Below are 18,198 nucleotides of genomic sequence, written 5' to 3'. Positions count from 1 at the left end.
CCTTTTAACTGGTTTGTTCTGGACTGGACAACCTCAGTGATAGACTAACACTTACTAAATGCTATGTTACTTTATTGCTGTGTCTTCTGTTGCTATTCCCCTCCACGCCACTAGGAGGACCACTTCAAAAAGCTGTAACAAAATCTTACTGTTTACAGAGTTGTCCATTTTAAGCCCCTGTTTACTTTGCAGTTTTTGAAAACACCATTTGTGCATTGTCTATATGCTTGCAGTTAATTTTTAAAAGCGAATTTTCAGCTGTTTAAATAATAACATGTTTTTTCTGTATTCATAAGGGTTTCATCTCAATATCCCAGCAAAATGGTTCTCACATGTTTATATATTCACTTTTATCATATAATCAGTTATTCACAAAATATTGGGTGAGTGTACATCTCATGAAATAGTGTATCCTAATAACTCTTCATAATTTGTTCATAATGTGATGTGTGTTTGAGTTGAGAGGTTAAGAAATATATTTTTTATTGTGGCCTAAAAAAAGGCAACAGCCATGGCAACCGTAGTACACGAAAGAGGCGGTCACCATGGCAACGTGCTGTACCACAGAAGTTGGATCATGAAAGGAGGCAAGAGTGGTTATAAAGAGTGGGAGGAGAAGTGGAAATGGTTTACTGGCAGGAAAGCGGATGTGATGTTGAGCTTCATTTTAAATATTTGTTTTTACCTGTAAACTAGCTGAAAATGCAGTGGCATGTTCAATCATGTTTCAGAGTTATTCCTGTTTTTGTGTCATATCATTTTCACTGCAGGTTTAGGTTGATTATACATAAAATTTGGCCTGCTTTTTTCCCAAGGGATCCCAATATCTTTGTGTTTCACAGATTTCATTGGTACATTTCTGTTATCTGTGTTTGGTTCCTGTCAATTTAATATCTAATTAATCTGACTATTTAAAATCTTATTTTCAAATCTTTAAGTTTCAGGTGCAGTTTTGGTCTAGATTTTGGTGTTCAGTCTGGTGACTTTTCAAAGAAATAATCTGGATGTCTACGGTAGATGACCTGATGGCAACTGATCATGGTGGAGGCAAAATAATCGGAGTTGGGGGGGGGGGGGGTGTTTGAGTGGTGAGGAAGGGGGCGGAGGCGAATGGATTTTATAGGACCTACAAAAGCTTCTTCTAATGGAATTAATGAGCCCTCACCCCCGAGGAACACAACCCTGCAGCCTCACATGCCAAGGAGAGACACACAGACAGCAGCGCACTCAAATACACGGGACACAGGATGACCCTCCGTGAGGTAGGCTTGGGTTTGTATCACTCTTCTTTCTTAGGATGTAACGAGAGAAAATGCGGAAACTCTTTCACAGAACTGACCACCTGCCTGGCACTGTAATGTTTCCGACATTCAACACGCTCGGGTAATCTATCCCCAGCGGGTGTTTGGAACAAAACTTTTACTTAAAATCCTGTGTTGCTGTCATAGTGCCTTTTTATTTGCTTGCTGTTCAGTTACATGTCGAAACTTTGACACATGCAAAGAAACCCCAGATATCTCAGTTTGTGTTTCTGCAAGTGTTACTATGGCGATGCTGGAAAGATCATCATGAAAAAAATGATATATAAATTAATTTATTTATGCAGTTCTGGGAGCGGTTTCAGCAATTTTACTATTAGCATATATTTTTTTTTTACATTAATTATGCTTTTTAATATAATTTCATATTTGCTGCCATACCACAAAAATATCCTTTACAAATCGCCATGGTAAAGATGAAAGCTAATAGCTGCTATGCTGGGTAGCCCTGTTTAGACTGCCTGAGTGGGTCCTTATGAATCACTGCATGTTAATCATGTCAATGTGAGAGTGCCGACTTAATTAGCTGTCTATTCATTTGAGCTTTGGGGTTATGGAAGAGTCCATGTGCTCCTCTCAGAACAAAGTCCTGCATGAATCGGCACAGCACCATTATGATGTCATTTCCTTAGTGACTGGAGGGGTAGATTGAACAGGCCTCTGTGGATCCATAACCAAAAAAGTGCCATGAATTCTGCTCTCTGAATGTGCTGCATAAGGCCTTCCACATCTGAGCCTGCAGATCTTCTGGTGTACTTTTAATATTTTAATATGACCTGTTCTGTTTGCCTTTCTCAGGAGCTACGAAGTCGTCAGTTCTGGCGGGCATTGCTGGCAGAGATTCTGGGTTCCCTGGTCTTTGTGTCGGCAGTGCTGGGTTCCTCTGTGCCTGGGCCTGGCGATGTTGCTCCAGGACCACTGTACCCTGCCCTGGCAGGAGGCATGGTGGCTGTTGGACTTGCTCACTGTTTTGGAGAAATCAGCGGGGCACAGGTTAGCAGCTAATATCCACCCTGAAGATATTTCAGATCCATGGGAAGATTTCCACTCCATTTGTATGAAAACCAAAGCAAACCAAATACTTAGAACATCATTCACATCCCAGTAATAAGACAAATACCTCCCCCACTGTCCAGACAGTCCACATTTTTGCTCCCTCTCCACTCCCAGCACACATAAACCATACAACAGGGGTCTTGTGAACTGGGAGGGACCAAAAATATGGGCTGTCTGGGATCCTTGAGGACTGGGTTGAGAAACACCGTCCCAGTCCGCATCCCATCTTTGAACTCTGCTTCCCAGGTGAATCCCGCTGTCACTCTGGCATTCTTGGCAACACGTCGGCTGGACCTGCTAAGGGCCGTCGCCTACATCCTCAGCCAGTGCCTGGGCGCCACGGTAGGGGCTGCTATCCTCTACGTGCTTCTGCCCCTGGAGTCTGCAGCGGAATGCTACCCCAGCAAGGTCAGCCCTGGCAGTGAGTCTGCATGGCACTGAAATGCAAAAGTCTTAAGCAGCCAAAGAAAATGATATTTAAATGATCTTCATGGTGGTGTAAAACTATTATTATCATCGATATTATCTAAAGTGTGTGAGCTTAACCATATCAAGACATCTACTAAAGACATACCAGTATTTGCAGGAGTCATGCAATATATCCATGTGTTTGTTGACTCAACCAATATCAAGGCCAATAATCTTCTATATAAGAATAGTACATATTGGGTAAAAAAAAAAACCTTTTTTCCAGTTTTCTTACTCTGTTTGGCTTTGGACCATACAGTGGTGATGTACAAATGACTTGTCTTCCATAACAACAGGAGTAAATCCTGACTATAGTGTGGGTCTGTCTTTGTAATCTTTGCCCAGTTTGTGTGTGGTTCCCCGCCTTCACGCCAGCGTGCTCCTTCCCACATACAGGTATCTTCAGATGGAAACGCAGGCCAGGCTCTGGGGATGGAAGTCCTGGCCACGTTCCAGCTGGTCTTCACCATCTTCTCTGTGGAGGACCAGCGGAGACGGGAGGGGAGTGAGCCCGGGAACCTGGCCATTGGCTTCTCCCTCAGTGCCGGTGTCCTTACTGCGGTGAGAACTGGCAGGGGCCAAGGGTTCATTGATTATTTTACGTATGACATAGAGTAGGCCATCGTTTTCAGACCATAAAGGTGCTGCACAGTCATAGATATACAGTATGATGGATTTTCCTGCTCTCTATACCTACTTACTCAGGTGATCTGTTGAAAGTTCTCCCGAACAAACTCCTTGTGTCTCCACAGGGCCGTTTTTCTGGAGGTAGCATGAATCCAGCCAGGTCTTTGGGTCCCGCCATCATCACAGGATTCTGGGAGCATCACTGGGTGGGTTCTGGAAATTCAGTATCTCACCACCTTTCTCTGTCTGACCTGCTTCTTTCATCCTAGACAATTAAGGAAGTTTGCAGGGATTGGTGGAGGAGCTTCACTTTTCTCCTCCCCCTCCCCTCCCAGGTGTACTGGATTGGTCCAGCTCTTGGGTCGGTGCTGGCCGGCGTGTCCCACGAGTTCCTTTTCACACCCAGCGCCTCCCGTCAGAAGCTGGTCGCTTGCCTGACCTGCAAAGACATTGAGATCATGGAGGCGGCCAGTGTATCCCGCTCGTCCTTGTCCACCGTCACCCAGGCGGCCATGAGGGCCAAGCAGGCCAATAAGCACGACCACAGCTAAATGGGTACCACAGGCAAGAGGTCATCGCAGTTTATAGCATTGTGCAGGTCTACCACAGCAAGACAAAAGCAATGGATTGATGTGGGGATGACCGTTATAAGTTAATGTCATAAAGGTCACCTTCATAATCTATCATAGAAACTTTTATGAGTGCTTTTTCCTACTATCTGGTAAAACATATTCTAATGTTTAGGGTACTGGACGAGTTGATGTATTTGCCAATGAAAATAAAGCAAGAAGCAGCTGAGAGACTGATCATGCTAAAAACAGTAAATGGGACCAGTGCAAATACTTGCACTCTAAATTATTTATATTTTCACTTTATGCCGAAAAACAGGTTATTCTGGGCAAAATGCATTACTGCAGCCAATAAGACTTCTGACAAATTTATAATCAAAGGAGGCCCAACATCTAAAGAATTGCAAATGAATCACAAGGGTAGCTGTTGGACACCCAATAAAGCCTTTGTGCTGCTAGAATTCAGAAATAAATCTGAGACATCATCCACAAAATGCTGCTCAGTGGGCTTTTAGGTCTTTAAGTTCACACTCATGTTAATGGAGACTGATGGCAAGGACACCCAAAACGTCCGTCAGGATGGCATAATGAAATACTTCGGACATCATTCCTCTCTGAGCCGCCACCTCCAGAGGGTCAAGATTCTACCCAATGGGAAGCATCTCTTTGCACTTGTATGTTAATTAAAAATGACAATGTTTTATGGGTAATTGCATTAAATTTGCCGTCTGACTCCAAGGGTGCTGGAGGGGCACGGACACCGTAGCAGATTTGGGGGGAGCAGTAGCTTCAGTTAGTCTCAGTTGGCAAAATGCATGGAAGGGAAACCCCAAGGTCTTAAAAATCTACTGAGCGGGGAATGTGGGGGGCCAAAGGTGACATTTTACCAGGGAGTCTAGAATTTTTATCTACACCCCTATTTGACTCCTTCCATTGAAAGGAATAATCTCCGTTCATGTCGTTCCTACAGAGAAGAGGGAAAATATTGGTCATTAGCTGTGATGAATGCAGTAATAATTGTGAGATGTTAGTTATATCTCCAGCGGTTGTTGTCCTGTTTTGGGTATAAACATGTAAGGTTTTTCATATAGCTGTTTTTACTTCTGTCATACTTGAGAGAGCGATGTCCAAAGTCTTAGTCCTACCCAGGATCATGAAGCAAGCGAGCCAGAGGTCTCTAGACTTAATGGATCATTGAAAGACCATCCATACCAAGCGCAACGGAAATAAAAACAGAAATTTGAATTAATGTATATCTTTGAGAGATCTGGACTGAACTCTTGTGATCTCCTGTGAAATTAAAGATGCTTCCCCGTGGCTGTTGTATATTCCTTTGGTGGAACTGTAGTATGCATATTCCAAACGCACTACAATTATATAGAGGTGATTGCCCTCTAATATTTGGTCATATCCAAGATGCTATTGGCAGTCATCTAGATATAAATAAAATACAAGGCTGAGTCTGTATATGCTAATGGCTGCATATGAATACTTGTGGAAAGGAAGGTACAAACGAAGGAGGGTTTCTTCTCATATCAGTCCATCTCTTCTATATGTGGTCTGTTTGTGTTTGTAACACCTCCCTCAACACAATCAAGCACACACACATGCACATGCACATGCCCAAACAAAGCACAACGGAACCTTGTACTGGCAGTGTTTCGTTTGCTTTTGTTTGACATTTTTTGTTTGTTTCCCATGAGCGCAGCAGTATCCTTTCAGCGTTCCGGGCCTCCCGGCAGCCGCAGACCGCATCAGCGCGATGCTCCAGTGAAGAAATTCAATAGAGCTGGACCCCCTCCTGTCCAGGCGGGGATTTTATAGAGCTTTTCCCAGCTGCCAGCTCTAACAATGCAAACCTCTACATAATCAGTTCTGGACGAAATAAGCCTGGTGTCACCCAGAACATGAGCTGGAGGCCCAGATGTGCGACAAACAGCACTGTGCAAAAGTCTTAGGCGGTCAAAGGCAATGTTTAAAGCTGTTTGCCTGTGCAGTAAGTGTTTGCTCAGAAAAAATAATGTGATGTAACATTAGAACATATGCAAATTAACAGCAACATAATAAAAAAAACAAGGAATTCCTTTGTTTTACAAAAAGCTCCTGATATCTTGCTGGACGGCTAGAACAACACCACTTCAGTTCCCAAACCTCTCCTCAGGGGCACGCCAGCCCTTCCATGTATTTTTGGAATCTCACCACCAGATCAATTAATTAATTATTTGCTCACTGAGGAATTGATTAGCCAAATAAGGCTGGGTAAGTGGTCTAGTCAAAAAGTACATGGGTGTATTGGATGTATACTGCAAATACTGACATGGACGCCACTATGCAGATCCAAGGCCGATTAACTCCTATATAAGAATAGAACTTATTGGGTAATAAAAACATTTACCAGTTTTCTTGCTCTTTTTGGCTTTAAGCTGACACACTTCAACAGACAATACAATAGTTTTATTTATACCAACATGAAGATCATTTAAACATCACTTTCTCTGACTGCCTAAGACTTTTGCACAGTACTGCATGCCGACATAAAGTGACTCCTGACTGCAGTGTGCAGATTATACAGTTATTTGCAAATAACTACATTACATTACACGTCTGATAGATGAGTTTAACCTTTGTCTTTCTATGTTCTGCTAACCCCTGCTACCGCTGTCAGCGTCTTTCAAAGTGAATGCACAACTCCACTGGTGAAGACTTTGTGAACAAATACAGATTCAATTGCATGATTATTACAGATGACAACAGAATTATCTATATTTCTGTTTCCCACATATCAGTGTGGGAGAACGTGGTTCACACCAGTTTTATTGGTTCATTTTATTGGTTCTGGTCAAGGAACATCCTGGTCTGGAGGTCCAACTTTCATCTTGGCTGTGGGAATGCGTGGACTTTGCATGTTCTCCCAGGGTGCATGTATGTGTCTGCCTGTAGCGTGTGCCGTGCCGTGGACTGGTGTCGGCACCCCGTGCTTCCTGGGATGGATTCCAGACTCTCTGTGACTTACTGGGTAAGCACTGCCTATGGACCGAAAGAGGACTGAATGCCGGGCTATTTCACCTAATCAAGCCTGTTCTTGACAAACGCAATAAATGCTGCATACTACGCCTGTCAAAGCTAAGTTGACCAAGGGAATGATTGTTCATTAATTTGTCTTTCCTACAATTATGAACATCACATACATCTCCATTGTTCAGGAAGTGCTCTGTACATCATGTTCAATTGGCTGGTGGCGAGTTGTAAACCTGCCAGTGGTGGCTTAGTGATATACTATATATCTGGAGAGATGTGTGTTTGTGATCAGAAGGTCACCGGTTCGAGCCTTGGCAGAATAGTCACATGTCCATGGGCACTTGAGCAAGGCCCTTAACCCCCCCCAGCCTAGAGTTTAGATTCTCTGCCTGAGCCCGAGCCCAGACCCGACCCGACCCGTGGGCCGGGTCAGGCTGATATTTCCTGCCACTATCTTCGGGCCGGGCCGGGCCGGGCTGGGCGGGGCCATGATCAAGCATTTGTGTGTGGTTTTTTTTTTTTTAAATCATTACTTAATTAGCCTAATTGGGTGGAGAGCTATGCCATAATTATAAATGTAGCTCCCTCCCGTAAGACACGAGCACAAGAGTCCTTTGCATTTAACTGAGCCGACGGTTTATTCGAAAGACAGTGGCTTCGTTATTATCACCATCATGGCAGACGTGAGAACTAAATACAGATACGGAAACACAAAATCAAGCACATTTACTTACAATATTAGCTAACAAACATTGAAATTCAAATGAAATATAAACATAAATAACAATAAAGACAGCTTAGAGAATTCATATACAGTTAACACGAACCTCAGTTAGCATTTACATTTACATGGCTAAATACAACAAACTTAACTAAAACTTAATTAACACATACCTCGTTGGCTGCTTACGGAAGGATTTAACCTTTTTCTTAACCCTTTACTTAAAGTTCGATGCCGAGCACACAAACTGGTTCCAGCAGCAAGCGAACTGGATAAGTGAAAACGTGCTTTTCTTCTAAACGTGTCTCAAAAATCCATTCTGAATAAACAAACAATGCAGTTTACATGCTTCGTCCTTGTTGCATTTTTCATTAAGATAAATCTAAACTAATTTCTGTAGTTCAAACAACTTAGAATTGTAGTTGAGAACGTCTGTTACAACGGCTCACGTATTAAAAAATAGTCGGGTTTAAATCGGGCTCGGGCTCATAATTACAGTTAATGTGTCGGACCGGGTCGGGCTCGGACACAAGGTGCACGGGCTCGGGTAGGGTCGGGTTTAATTTTTTGGGCCCGATCTAAGCTCTACCCTAGCCCCAGGGGTGCTGCACGCTGGCTGACCCTGTGCTGTGACCCCCATGCTTTCTCTCATCTGTCTGTGTGTTTCACAGACAGCAAGATGGGATAGGTGAAGCGAGAATTTGCCTTCAGTGTTCAGTGAAGTATTTATATTCTATCACTATTCTCACTGTGCATGCAAAGTGTTACATTGTAACACCAAAGCCAGTGACAGCGGGCTTATGCACCACATTTTGACCTGTAGCATAAAACATTCTAGTTTTCTTTCAGTAAGGATTCACATCCGTTTGCAAGTTTGCTTAACCTGATCACAGTATGGCATGAAGCTCCCTGTATTCAGGAAGCTGGGAAGGATTGGCCTGCCTCTCATTTCCTTGGCCACGGATTACTAACCCCCATCCCCCACCTTGTCCAAAGACATAACCTCTCTAGTGCACCATAAAACATAAATCTGCATGATAAATACCTTGTAAAATTAGATGTGTAATAATATACACATTCAGATACCACTTTATTAGGTAGATCTGTTTGTTGACACAAACGTAAATAGCAAATCATGTGGCTGCAACTGAATACACACAGACAGGCATAACCGGCTCAGTTACTGTGCGGCCGAGCCTTAGAATGGCTAAGGTACGTGATCTAAGCGATCTGACGCATGATGTGATTGGTGGTGCCAGGTCTGGTGGTTTTGGCACCTCAGACCTCCATCCTGGGATTTTTACACACCGCAGTGTGTAGAGTTTATGGAGTATAAAAAACAAACAAAAACATACCGCCGGGGACAGTTCTGTTGCCCAAAATGCCTTGTTAACGATTGATGTTGGAGGCGAGTTGGCAAACAGGATGGCCATAAATTCAAAAATACCAGCTCAGTATGAAAAGTGGTGAGCACAAAGGGTTCTCCGAGTGGAGTGCGCAACTTGTCTACCCTTTGAAGTCCTGGGGAAAAAGTAGGTCCTACCTGGTCCTATATCAGGGTACCTAATAAAATGACAACTGAACGGATATCTAGTTTATATCTATTACTTCATATCTAACATTAACTTAATGAAGCAACATACCAGTGAACACTAAAAAAGCTATATTCATGGAAACATCATCAACATTATAATTATCTTCATCATCATCATCATCATTATTGTTGCTGTTGCTACAGCTGCTAACGTGAAAGTGCTTGTTAAGTTATTTAAGTCCTTCACAGTGAGTGCATGAATGTCTGTGTGTCTGAAGATCAGCCTGCATGAATCCTGTATGTTGTGAAAATTGAACAGCTCTTTGCTTCTGATCCACACTTGCTTCTCTAGTCTGTGGTGCTCCAAAGGGGAGCTTTGATGTCGTTATCAATTCCTGTTAAAAAAAAAAAAAAACCTACCTCAGATGCAGTGGTTTTCTCCCACAATCTAAACGCACGCTGCCAAGGACAACAAACTCCATTGTATTGAGTGTACCTGTAAGAACATGTGTGTGTGTGACCAGCAATGACCTACAAATACTAATTCATGTAACCCTGCCTTTACTCGATATACAGTATAGATATAGATCTTTTTGATCTACTTTGGCAGAAATAGCATTTTAAAAAGGATGGCTAGATTAATAAATCTAGAATCTGCACAAACACAGTGCTAATATAAAGGTGACATGGTTAATGACTCAAAATAACTCATAATCTTGCACCCCTACAAAGTTTACCCTGTCCTCTTGACAGCAAAGCATGCACTTAGCTGGCTAAATGGTCAGTTAAGAAACATCTAAATAGACACCAAGCAACGTGGCAGAAATGGCATAAAACCTGTTTATGGTCTGGAGAGTTTTTCTGCAGACATTCCGTTATTTGTTTCATAAACGCGACTTGGTAGCCATATTGCAGGATGTGCCTGTTCCACTGCTCAGTTCGTAGCTTGTTTCTTTGAATTGCATTCAAGAATGTGTCCATTTTCTAATTGAAAGCAGAAATATGGTATTTGCATTCATGTATAGCATCTAAATTAAATATAGTGAAATTTCAACTCTTGCTGGGAGACACTGGATGAGGTGTTTGAATATTAATGTCATTTGGACAGGAAAACTCACTTCCTGAATCTTAATTTGAACCATACACAGCTAGTCAGTAAAATTATAAATAGATTAAAAAGGACTGCTTGCCTAAAGATACATGAGCAATTTAATACCTCATATCAAATGGTTTCTTGCACAGCTATCTATTCCTACTAACTCCGTATACTCTCCAAGTCTTAGCAATTCATAGTCAATCCCACAATGCACTGGGCACAAAGCAGGGACAAGGTGATCGTCCGCCACAGGACAGGCACTGAAGATAGATACCTGAGCTCCCAGAAGGAGACAACACAGAGCCAGAACTAGAATAGAAACCCGAAAGTGAGATGACATTATTCACCAAGTCACCAGGCTGTCCCACTGTTGTAAATCTATTATAGATCCATCATCCTGGATATGGTAACAGGGTTTTGGGGACATGGACCTTATCCCAGGCAGCATAGGGCATAATGCTTAATTACACTCTTTAATGCAAAGCCGCGTACAGATACAATATACAGAAATTTATGCCGATATTCACTATGGAATATTCCATTTAGTTGAGTTAGCCCTAGAGATCACTGATGTTGGTGTCATTTGAGAGCATCAGCGTGATTAATAAATTTGTTTTTAATGTTTGTCAAACCACCCAATAGCAGAGGTGGAGATTTCAGGTCCAGAGAGTACAAATCCAGACCAAGATTTTGTTTCAACCAGCCAGCTGAGTACTGTGACTGTGACTCTTTATACTCAACTGGTTGGTTGAAACAAAATCTTGGTCTGGATTTGTACTCTCTGGACCTGAAATCTCCACCTCTGCCCAACAGAAAACTCTACTGATACTGGTTTATGAAGCTGGACTTACGTTTGTAGTGCACAAGGACTTCAAAAGGGAATTGAAAAAAAAATAACCATAATGGTAAATGGGGTTAAATTGTAAAGAACTGTTAACATAAAAGCCATCTTACTGTCTTTTGCATATCCTATTAGCCAAAAACATACATAAGTGGAACAGACAAGCAATTTTGATAATAACCAAGTGCAGAGCACACCAATCCAGGAAACAGTATTTAACACGAAGGCCCGGTAGAGAGGAACACTATTCTGGTCAGATTTGCTGGCCAAGAAAACTGTCTGCTGTCTTTCCAGCTGCTCTTCCTGGCAAAAATGAATACCAGACCCGGTCCGAGGGAATCCCTCAGTGATTCACTAGGGGCTGCTTTGAGCTCACATCTTCAGGCACTTCATCTGTCGGTACCGATGCCTGAAGTCCGTCTATTTAGTGCTGTTTCATGTGATGGCGAAACCTGTTGACCAAGAATGTAGGAATGTGTTGCTCAAATGCAGCCTCTATTGTATAACTAAACAGCCACAAAATAACGACTTGATACATCTCATTAATGTTTCTGCTAAATGAACCTGGTCTAACATTTCGGTTCACATCTCTCACTCTAGTGAGTAATAGTTACTTGTGGTTAGTGATAAGTTACTGGACAGGGTTCCAACACCAGATGAAAAGTTACTTCTCACTTCACCCGTTTCAGTTTTAGACAACTGCAAAGCATACGAGGCAGGGAAGGGTTAAATTAATTTGAGTTCAGATGACTTGTGTCCCCTCCCACCAGCCTTTCCTGGGGATTATAGCGTCACTTTGGCCGGGGTGGGGGGCAATTATAAATCCATCCCATTGCCCATCTCTGCTCTGTCAGAGAGGTTGAATGTCTGATAGACGTGTTTAACATTTGTCTATCTATATTCTGCTAACCCCTGCTACCACCGGCAACGTACTTCAAAGCGCATGCACAACTCCACTGGTGAAGACTTTGTGGACAAATGCAGACTCAGTCAGTCACATTCCGTTCATCTATTAGGTGAATGCTTTTTGTCCTTGGCTGTCCTTACCTTAGACAAGAGTTGTTGGATTTTTCTCTTTTTGACTTTTTTCTTCTGATTTTTTGTGCATTTTCAAAAACTTTTTGGTAATCTATTTCATCTCGCCAACTTTCAGGAGAATTACTAATTTCCTGTTTCCCCCCCACCCTCACTAGTTTGTTCAGTACGTACTTGCTCCAACCTCCTTGTCTACATCTCCTCCCTTGGTTTTTTTTGGAGTTACTCCTGAAACTTCCCGAGAATGTGGGAGTTCCGCTCGATGTCCTTCTGGAGGGCGGTCTTCGCCGAATTCTTCGGCACCATGTTCTTCGTGTTCATCGGCATGGGTGCGGCAACGCGCTTCGTCAGCGGGCCGCACTACGTGCTGAGCGTGGCCTTCTGCTTCGGCCTGGCGGGGGCCACCATCATCCAGTCCATCGGCCACGTCAGCGGGGGCCACATCAACCCCGCCGTCACCTTCGCCTACCTGGTCAGCTCGCAGATGTCCCTCTTCCGTGCCTTCTTCTACGTCGCCGCTCAGATGAGCGGTGCCGTGGCGGGTGCGGCGGTGCTGTACGGGGTCACACCGGGTACCATGCGGGGCAGTTTGGCCCTCAATAAGGTAAGTGTGCCTTTGCTTGGTCCCTGGCCCTGTTGCCTTTGCCCAACACTGCCTCCCTTACCTACAGCAAAGAAGATTCACGTCCACATAGGGAGTTGACTATCACCTTCTTCAGTGTTAAAAACAACCAAGGTAGCAACCAAGGTGCCCCATTCCCTGGACGTCCAACTTAAATTTGAACCCTTCAGCTCCTCCACTCTTCCTTCCTGGTCTGTCTCTGTTAAAATAAGGCTCTCTTGGCTAAAACAGGAGTTCGAAGCTCCGGACATTATTAAGAAGTAATAAAAATACCTTTCGTGACGACATGTCAACACATTGCCTCTGACTTTGTCTGGTGAGTACATACCACCACAAGGTCGCTACGAGATTACGACCAATCTGGGGAAATACAATCAAGGTGAGATGTTATCGAACGGACAGAACTGCCCCCTCGGTTCACCTTCTCAATCACGAGGAGAAAAAATAAGCCTGGGATGCCTCTTCCTGAGGCTGCAGTTCTGCATGCACGTGAAAGTTGAGATTCATAGTCCTCCTGAAGATATTAAAAATAGACATGAAAGGGGGAGATCCATTTGCAAGTTAGGCAGGGCTTCCTCAGCACAAGGGAACTGGTCAGGCATGCTTTGAGACAGGCTTAACTTGTACTTTAATCTTGCTTCAAAACATCACATACACTCATAAAACAGTTGATGCTCTAGCATATGATCTGGTAAAACTTTACAACTTCTGCTATTGTTATAATTCAGGCTGCAAATGCACCTAAAATTGTCTGTGTTTCAGGGTATTGAAGATCATTTTTGTGTTTAGATCACATTAGATATGATGTCATATAATGCTGGGCACTGCAGGCTTTGCCTTTATCTGCCTAAGCATCTAGCAGAGACGATGCATGTGCTGTCACCTTTGTCCTACAGGGGGCGACATTTTCTCCCTGCCTGAGTCTCTTTGTTCTTTGCGGCCCAGCTGCAGCCTGGCATCAGTCTGGGCATGGCCACCACAGTGGAGGTGTTCCTCACGCTGCAGCTGGTGGTTTGCATCTTCGCCGTCACTGACGACCGCCGTAATGGCCGCCTCGGGTCCGCAGCGCTCGCCATCGGATTCTCCATCACCGTCGGTCACCTGATGGGGGTAAGAGAGGGTCTAGAAGACACTGGTATTTCAGGCATTCTTTGAATAGAGGTGAGGTGTGAAAACATACAGAAATGCGGAACCACAAGCCAAAGGGTGTAAATCATTACAGTACCCACTTTCCAACCAGAGAATCAGAGTCGTTAGCAAAACTCTCATCATTAAATATTTTTAAAGGAATATTGCATTGAGTATAATAGTAATTATACTATTGCTATAGTAGTTAATTATTATAATTACTATTATAGTAATTAATAGCAATTATAGTACTACTACTACTAATAATATTATAATTGCATAGATAATAATAATAAATAATAATATTATTATTGTAACAGTATAAATTATACTAGTAAGGTGAGTGTGTGGATAGATAGATAGATAGATAGATAGATAGATAGATAGATAGATAGATAGACTTTGCTTTATAACTTTATTAATCCTGAAGGAAATTGTAGGCTTACATTAGCACAACACACATTTAGACATAAGGTCTGTTCCCCTGCTTGCAGATGTACTACACTGGCGCTGGTATGAATCCGGCACGGTCCTTTGCACCTGCCATCCTCACCAGGAACTTCATCAACCACTGGGTAAGAGCCCACGCTGTACCATCAAGTTAGCGCAGAAATCGCTAATGCAGGAAATAATGTTTCAAAAGCAGCCCATGGTGTCAGAAGGTGTTTCATCTGGAGATGTGTACTGTGACATTAATGTCACAAAACGTCACACGAAGTCAGCACAACAAGATGTTGACACTGACAGCATCTTCACTCTAATGTCTAATTCTGTAACCAGAATAGCACACTAGAGCAACAAAGTATCATTCATGATACAATGTTTCATTTTTAAAATACATGGCAGACACAGGTATTATATACATAAAATACAAATTACTTCTTATAACATTAATTTCTTAAGTATTTCATATTAATTTAAAACAGAGCTGTGTAAAATATCAGCTGCTGGGCTCTTTGAAATGTAAAAGGTTCATTTTAAAATACATGAAATTATAGGCCGTGCCTGTGATTAACCTTCACTGCTGTATATTAATGTATCACAGCTTCGTGAAGCATCACAGGAGAATGGTGGATCGAGGCAGTTTGTTAATTGGAATACCTCTCCGTGATCTCAGTTTGGCAGTCTGATGGCTTAGGAGCCAGATTTGTATTCCGGCGGCTCAAATCCCGATGGATATCTTGCTGTAGTGCCCTTGAGCAAGGTCATCACGCTGAATATTCTCCCCATATTAAATAAAAGTGTTGGCTATTATAGCAACATGTCATTAAACTTGATTCCAAACACAAAAAATTTATCAGCTAAATCAGTCATTGTAAAATCTTGTGTATCCTAGCAACCTTTGCTATCAGGCAGTATTTTTGTCGACAGGGTTGCTGTGAGAAACCAGGCAGAGGTCCTTTTGCAGAGCAATGCATGATGCCTTCATTTCACCAAAAGCCAAAACAAATGTCTAGAACTCATAGCTGTTAAACAGGCAGGACAGTCGGTCAACCTGAGACAGAACCAAGAACTCAATCATAGTCCAAAATAGCAAACAATTTAAACAATTAATGGGTCAAATAACACAGGTAATACTAACTACAAAACACAATTCACAATACCTCACAATGAGCCACTGGACAAGACTGGTATTTATACAGGAAATAGCAAGCAGGTGATTTCACTTAACAAAGGAAGGTCATCTGGGCAGAGTAGCTGGTTGTATGGAAGATTTGGGTTGGCTGCTGGATCCTGTGGAGAAAATGTCTTTTTGGCTTCAGACGGTGTAAAGTTACGGGTGACCACAGGAGGGCCTTGGCATGCACCGCAGTCTGAAAGCCGTCGCCTAGCAACGCGATGCAGCCTCCGCGTGCATTCTGACCGCAGTGTCGCCGTTCTCTGTGTCTCTATCTCTCTGTATGTGCCGTGACAGGTGTACTGGGTAGGCCCTATGATTGGGGGCGCCGTGGGGGCGCTGCTCTACGACTTCATGCTCTTCCCCAGGATGCGGGGGCTGTCTGAAAGACTGGCCATCCTGAAAGGCAGTCGCCCCCCGGAGGACGAGAGCCAGGGCGACACACAGGGGGAGCCCATCGAGTTGAAGACTCAAGCCTTATAGACTGGACACGCAAGGACATTTTCGATATAATACCCCCCCCCCCCCCCAAACCTACCACCTGCAAACACATTCGTTTAATACCACCCGCTAACTTTGGATATGCATATTTACCCAGTATAAAAACACATGTAGCCCCGCCCCCAGCTCGCTGTGTCTATACCCTGCCCATACATCTCACACTGCCAAATCAGACCCAGACACTGTAGTAGGGCCAACCAACGTTTACACCATCACTACTACACTCCCTTTCTTATTAAAATCGACCCATGAACAATCTCCAACAGCAACCCCCCCCCCCATAAATGAGACCCAACACGACAGGACTGAGATGCGGCTGCTGGTGGATGAGGCTGGTGGATTCACCCTGACAGGAAATGGGTTGCGTTGGACTCAGCAGCTCAGGGCAGGGTGTCTCTCAGATGTGGGCTACTCCAGGCTTTGCTGCTCTATCAGATGTGGGCTACTCCAGGCTTTGCTGCTCTATCAGATGTGGGCTACTCCAGGCTTTGCTGCTCTATTAGATGTGGGCTACTCCAGGCTCTGCTGCTCTATCAGATGTTGGCTACTCCAGGCTTGCTCTACCTGGCTTTACCTCTGCTTCCCGTCGCTTTGGGCTTCCTATGAATGATGTGACATGGATATTCAGTTTAGAATTCGCCATAGTTTCATTATTTAATTTTATTCGTGTGTGTGTGTCCTGTATGTTTGTGTTCAGCGAAGCTTCACTCATTGTGTTTGCCTCATGAAGCTCATTGTGTCTGTACGAAGCTTCCGTTTCATTTCTTCCCCACACGCTCTTGTGACTCTTGCCAGTGCTTTAATTTAGCCTTTTTCTGGCACGCTTCGCTTTCTACTTTTCCGAAGAAGCAATCCTCACAGAGATGCTACACCTCTAGCTTTGAAACACCCCTGTATGTTTATGTTAGCCATTTGGCCTGGTGTGCCACATTCTTTCTAAGGTTTAACTCTGACTGGGAGCCATTACAGTCTAGCTAAATAAAAAATAAACACAAAATCAAAAATCCTGAAATTGTCTTTTCTTAACTTTGGTGCAGCTCAAAATATGGTATAGACTATAGACTATCCCTTATTCTGTGAAGAAAATTACAACTTTTGCACTTGGATTTGACACCAAGGTCAATATTCTTACGAATCGTCCATACTTGACATGTGGGCTGTAATTCTGCTTCAGTGCTTGTAGTTTTTGGAGTTTTATAGACCTATCAGTTTCTTTTTTTTGGTGTTTTCAGTGGCATGTATCCTGAAATCTGGTTATTCTCATGTTATTGCCGGTGAATGTTTTTCGTAAGAGTTTTGTATCATTTCTTACGTTTTGGGAAAAAAGTGAGTGCATGGTGCAAGGAAAGTGATTGTATTGGTATTTTGTATTTTAAACTCTTAGCAGAAAAGGGTGGTATTGGTGATGTGGGCAATAGGCCAACACTATCTACTTGGGTTTAAATAATTCTGTTAGTTGGGAGTTGCTGATCAGAGTTCTTGGAGGTGTAGAGACATATCACGCTGACCCTTTATCGCAATCTTACCCCAGGTGTCGTGTTGAATTTTTTGGTTGGTTTTGGTTGACAAAGGAGCAATTAACTTGTTCCCCTTGTTCTATCGCTTCTTCTGCTTGAAAGACATAATGACGCCAACAATGCTGAGAATTAAGCTGGTCCACATGCATGAGATGAGTCATGTAAATGAAGGGTGAATACAAAACACTGAACACCAGCCCTTGTAAAAAAAGAAATTGGACATGATGTCAGGCTACATTCTTTACTGAACTAACCCAGTTAGCTAAAATTCTTAAGTTCCACCCTTGGATAGAACCAACATCATGATGCATTCCAGTTCCAATGATGCAATACAACATTAAAGCACCATGACAGATCCACGGCAGGTGATGCGTTACCAGGCAACAGCCCGATGGGGGTGGAGAGGGTGGAATGGGGTTTAACCTCACGACAGTCAGTCAGCCAATCAACTGTTTCTATTGCAGCACAAGGGTTTTCATTCCAGCCACTAGCTTGGCCTGCTTTGATTGTTAAGCTGTTTGAAGACAT

General features: G+C 43.2%; 2 protein-coding genes across 2 annotated transcripts; both read left to right on the top strand.

The window, feature by feature from the left end:
- The first annotated feature begins 1,133 nt into the window (after positions 1–1,133).
- LOC111837526 (aquaporin-4) lies at positions 1,134–5,301 on the top strand. Its single transcript, XM_023799676.2, has 6 exons — positions 1,134–1,262; positions 2,118–2,312; positions 2,622–2,783; positions 3,240–3,404; positions 3,596–3,676; positions 3,806–5,301. The coding sequence occupies exons 1-6, from the start codon at positions 1,248–1,250 to the stop codon at positions 4,019–4,021; spliced, it is 834 nt and encodes a 277-aa protein (XP_023655444.1). The 5' UTR covers positions 1,134–1,247; the 3' UTR covers positions 4,022–5,301.
- A 7,227-nt stretch (positions 5,302–12,528) lies between these two features.
- On the top strand, positions 12,529–16,144 carry mipa (major intrinsic protein of lens fiber a). The gene is made up of 4 exons (XM_023799739.2): positions 12,529–12,888; positions 13,852–14,016; positions 14,529–14,609; positions 15,950–16,144. Exons 1-4 carry the CDS (start codon positions 12,529–12,531, stop codon positions 16,133–16,135), a joined length of 792 nt encoding a protein of 263 aa, XP_023655507.1. The 3' UTR covers positions 16,136–16,144.
- The last annotated feature ends 2,054 nt before the right edge of the window (positions 16,145–18,198 follow it).

This window comes from Paramormyrops kingsleyae, chromosome 8 (genome assembly GCF_048594095.1).
Source record: "Paramormyrops kingsleyae isolate MSU_618 chromosome 8, PKINGS_0.4, whole genome shotgun sequence".
Classification (NCBI taxonomy): Eukaryota; Metazoa; Chordata; class Actinopteri; order Osteoglossiformes; family Mormyridae; genus Paramormyrops; species Paramormyrops kingsleyae.
Note: the sequence above shows the minus strand (reverse complement) of the source record. Positions and strands in the feature narration are given on the sequence as shown.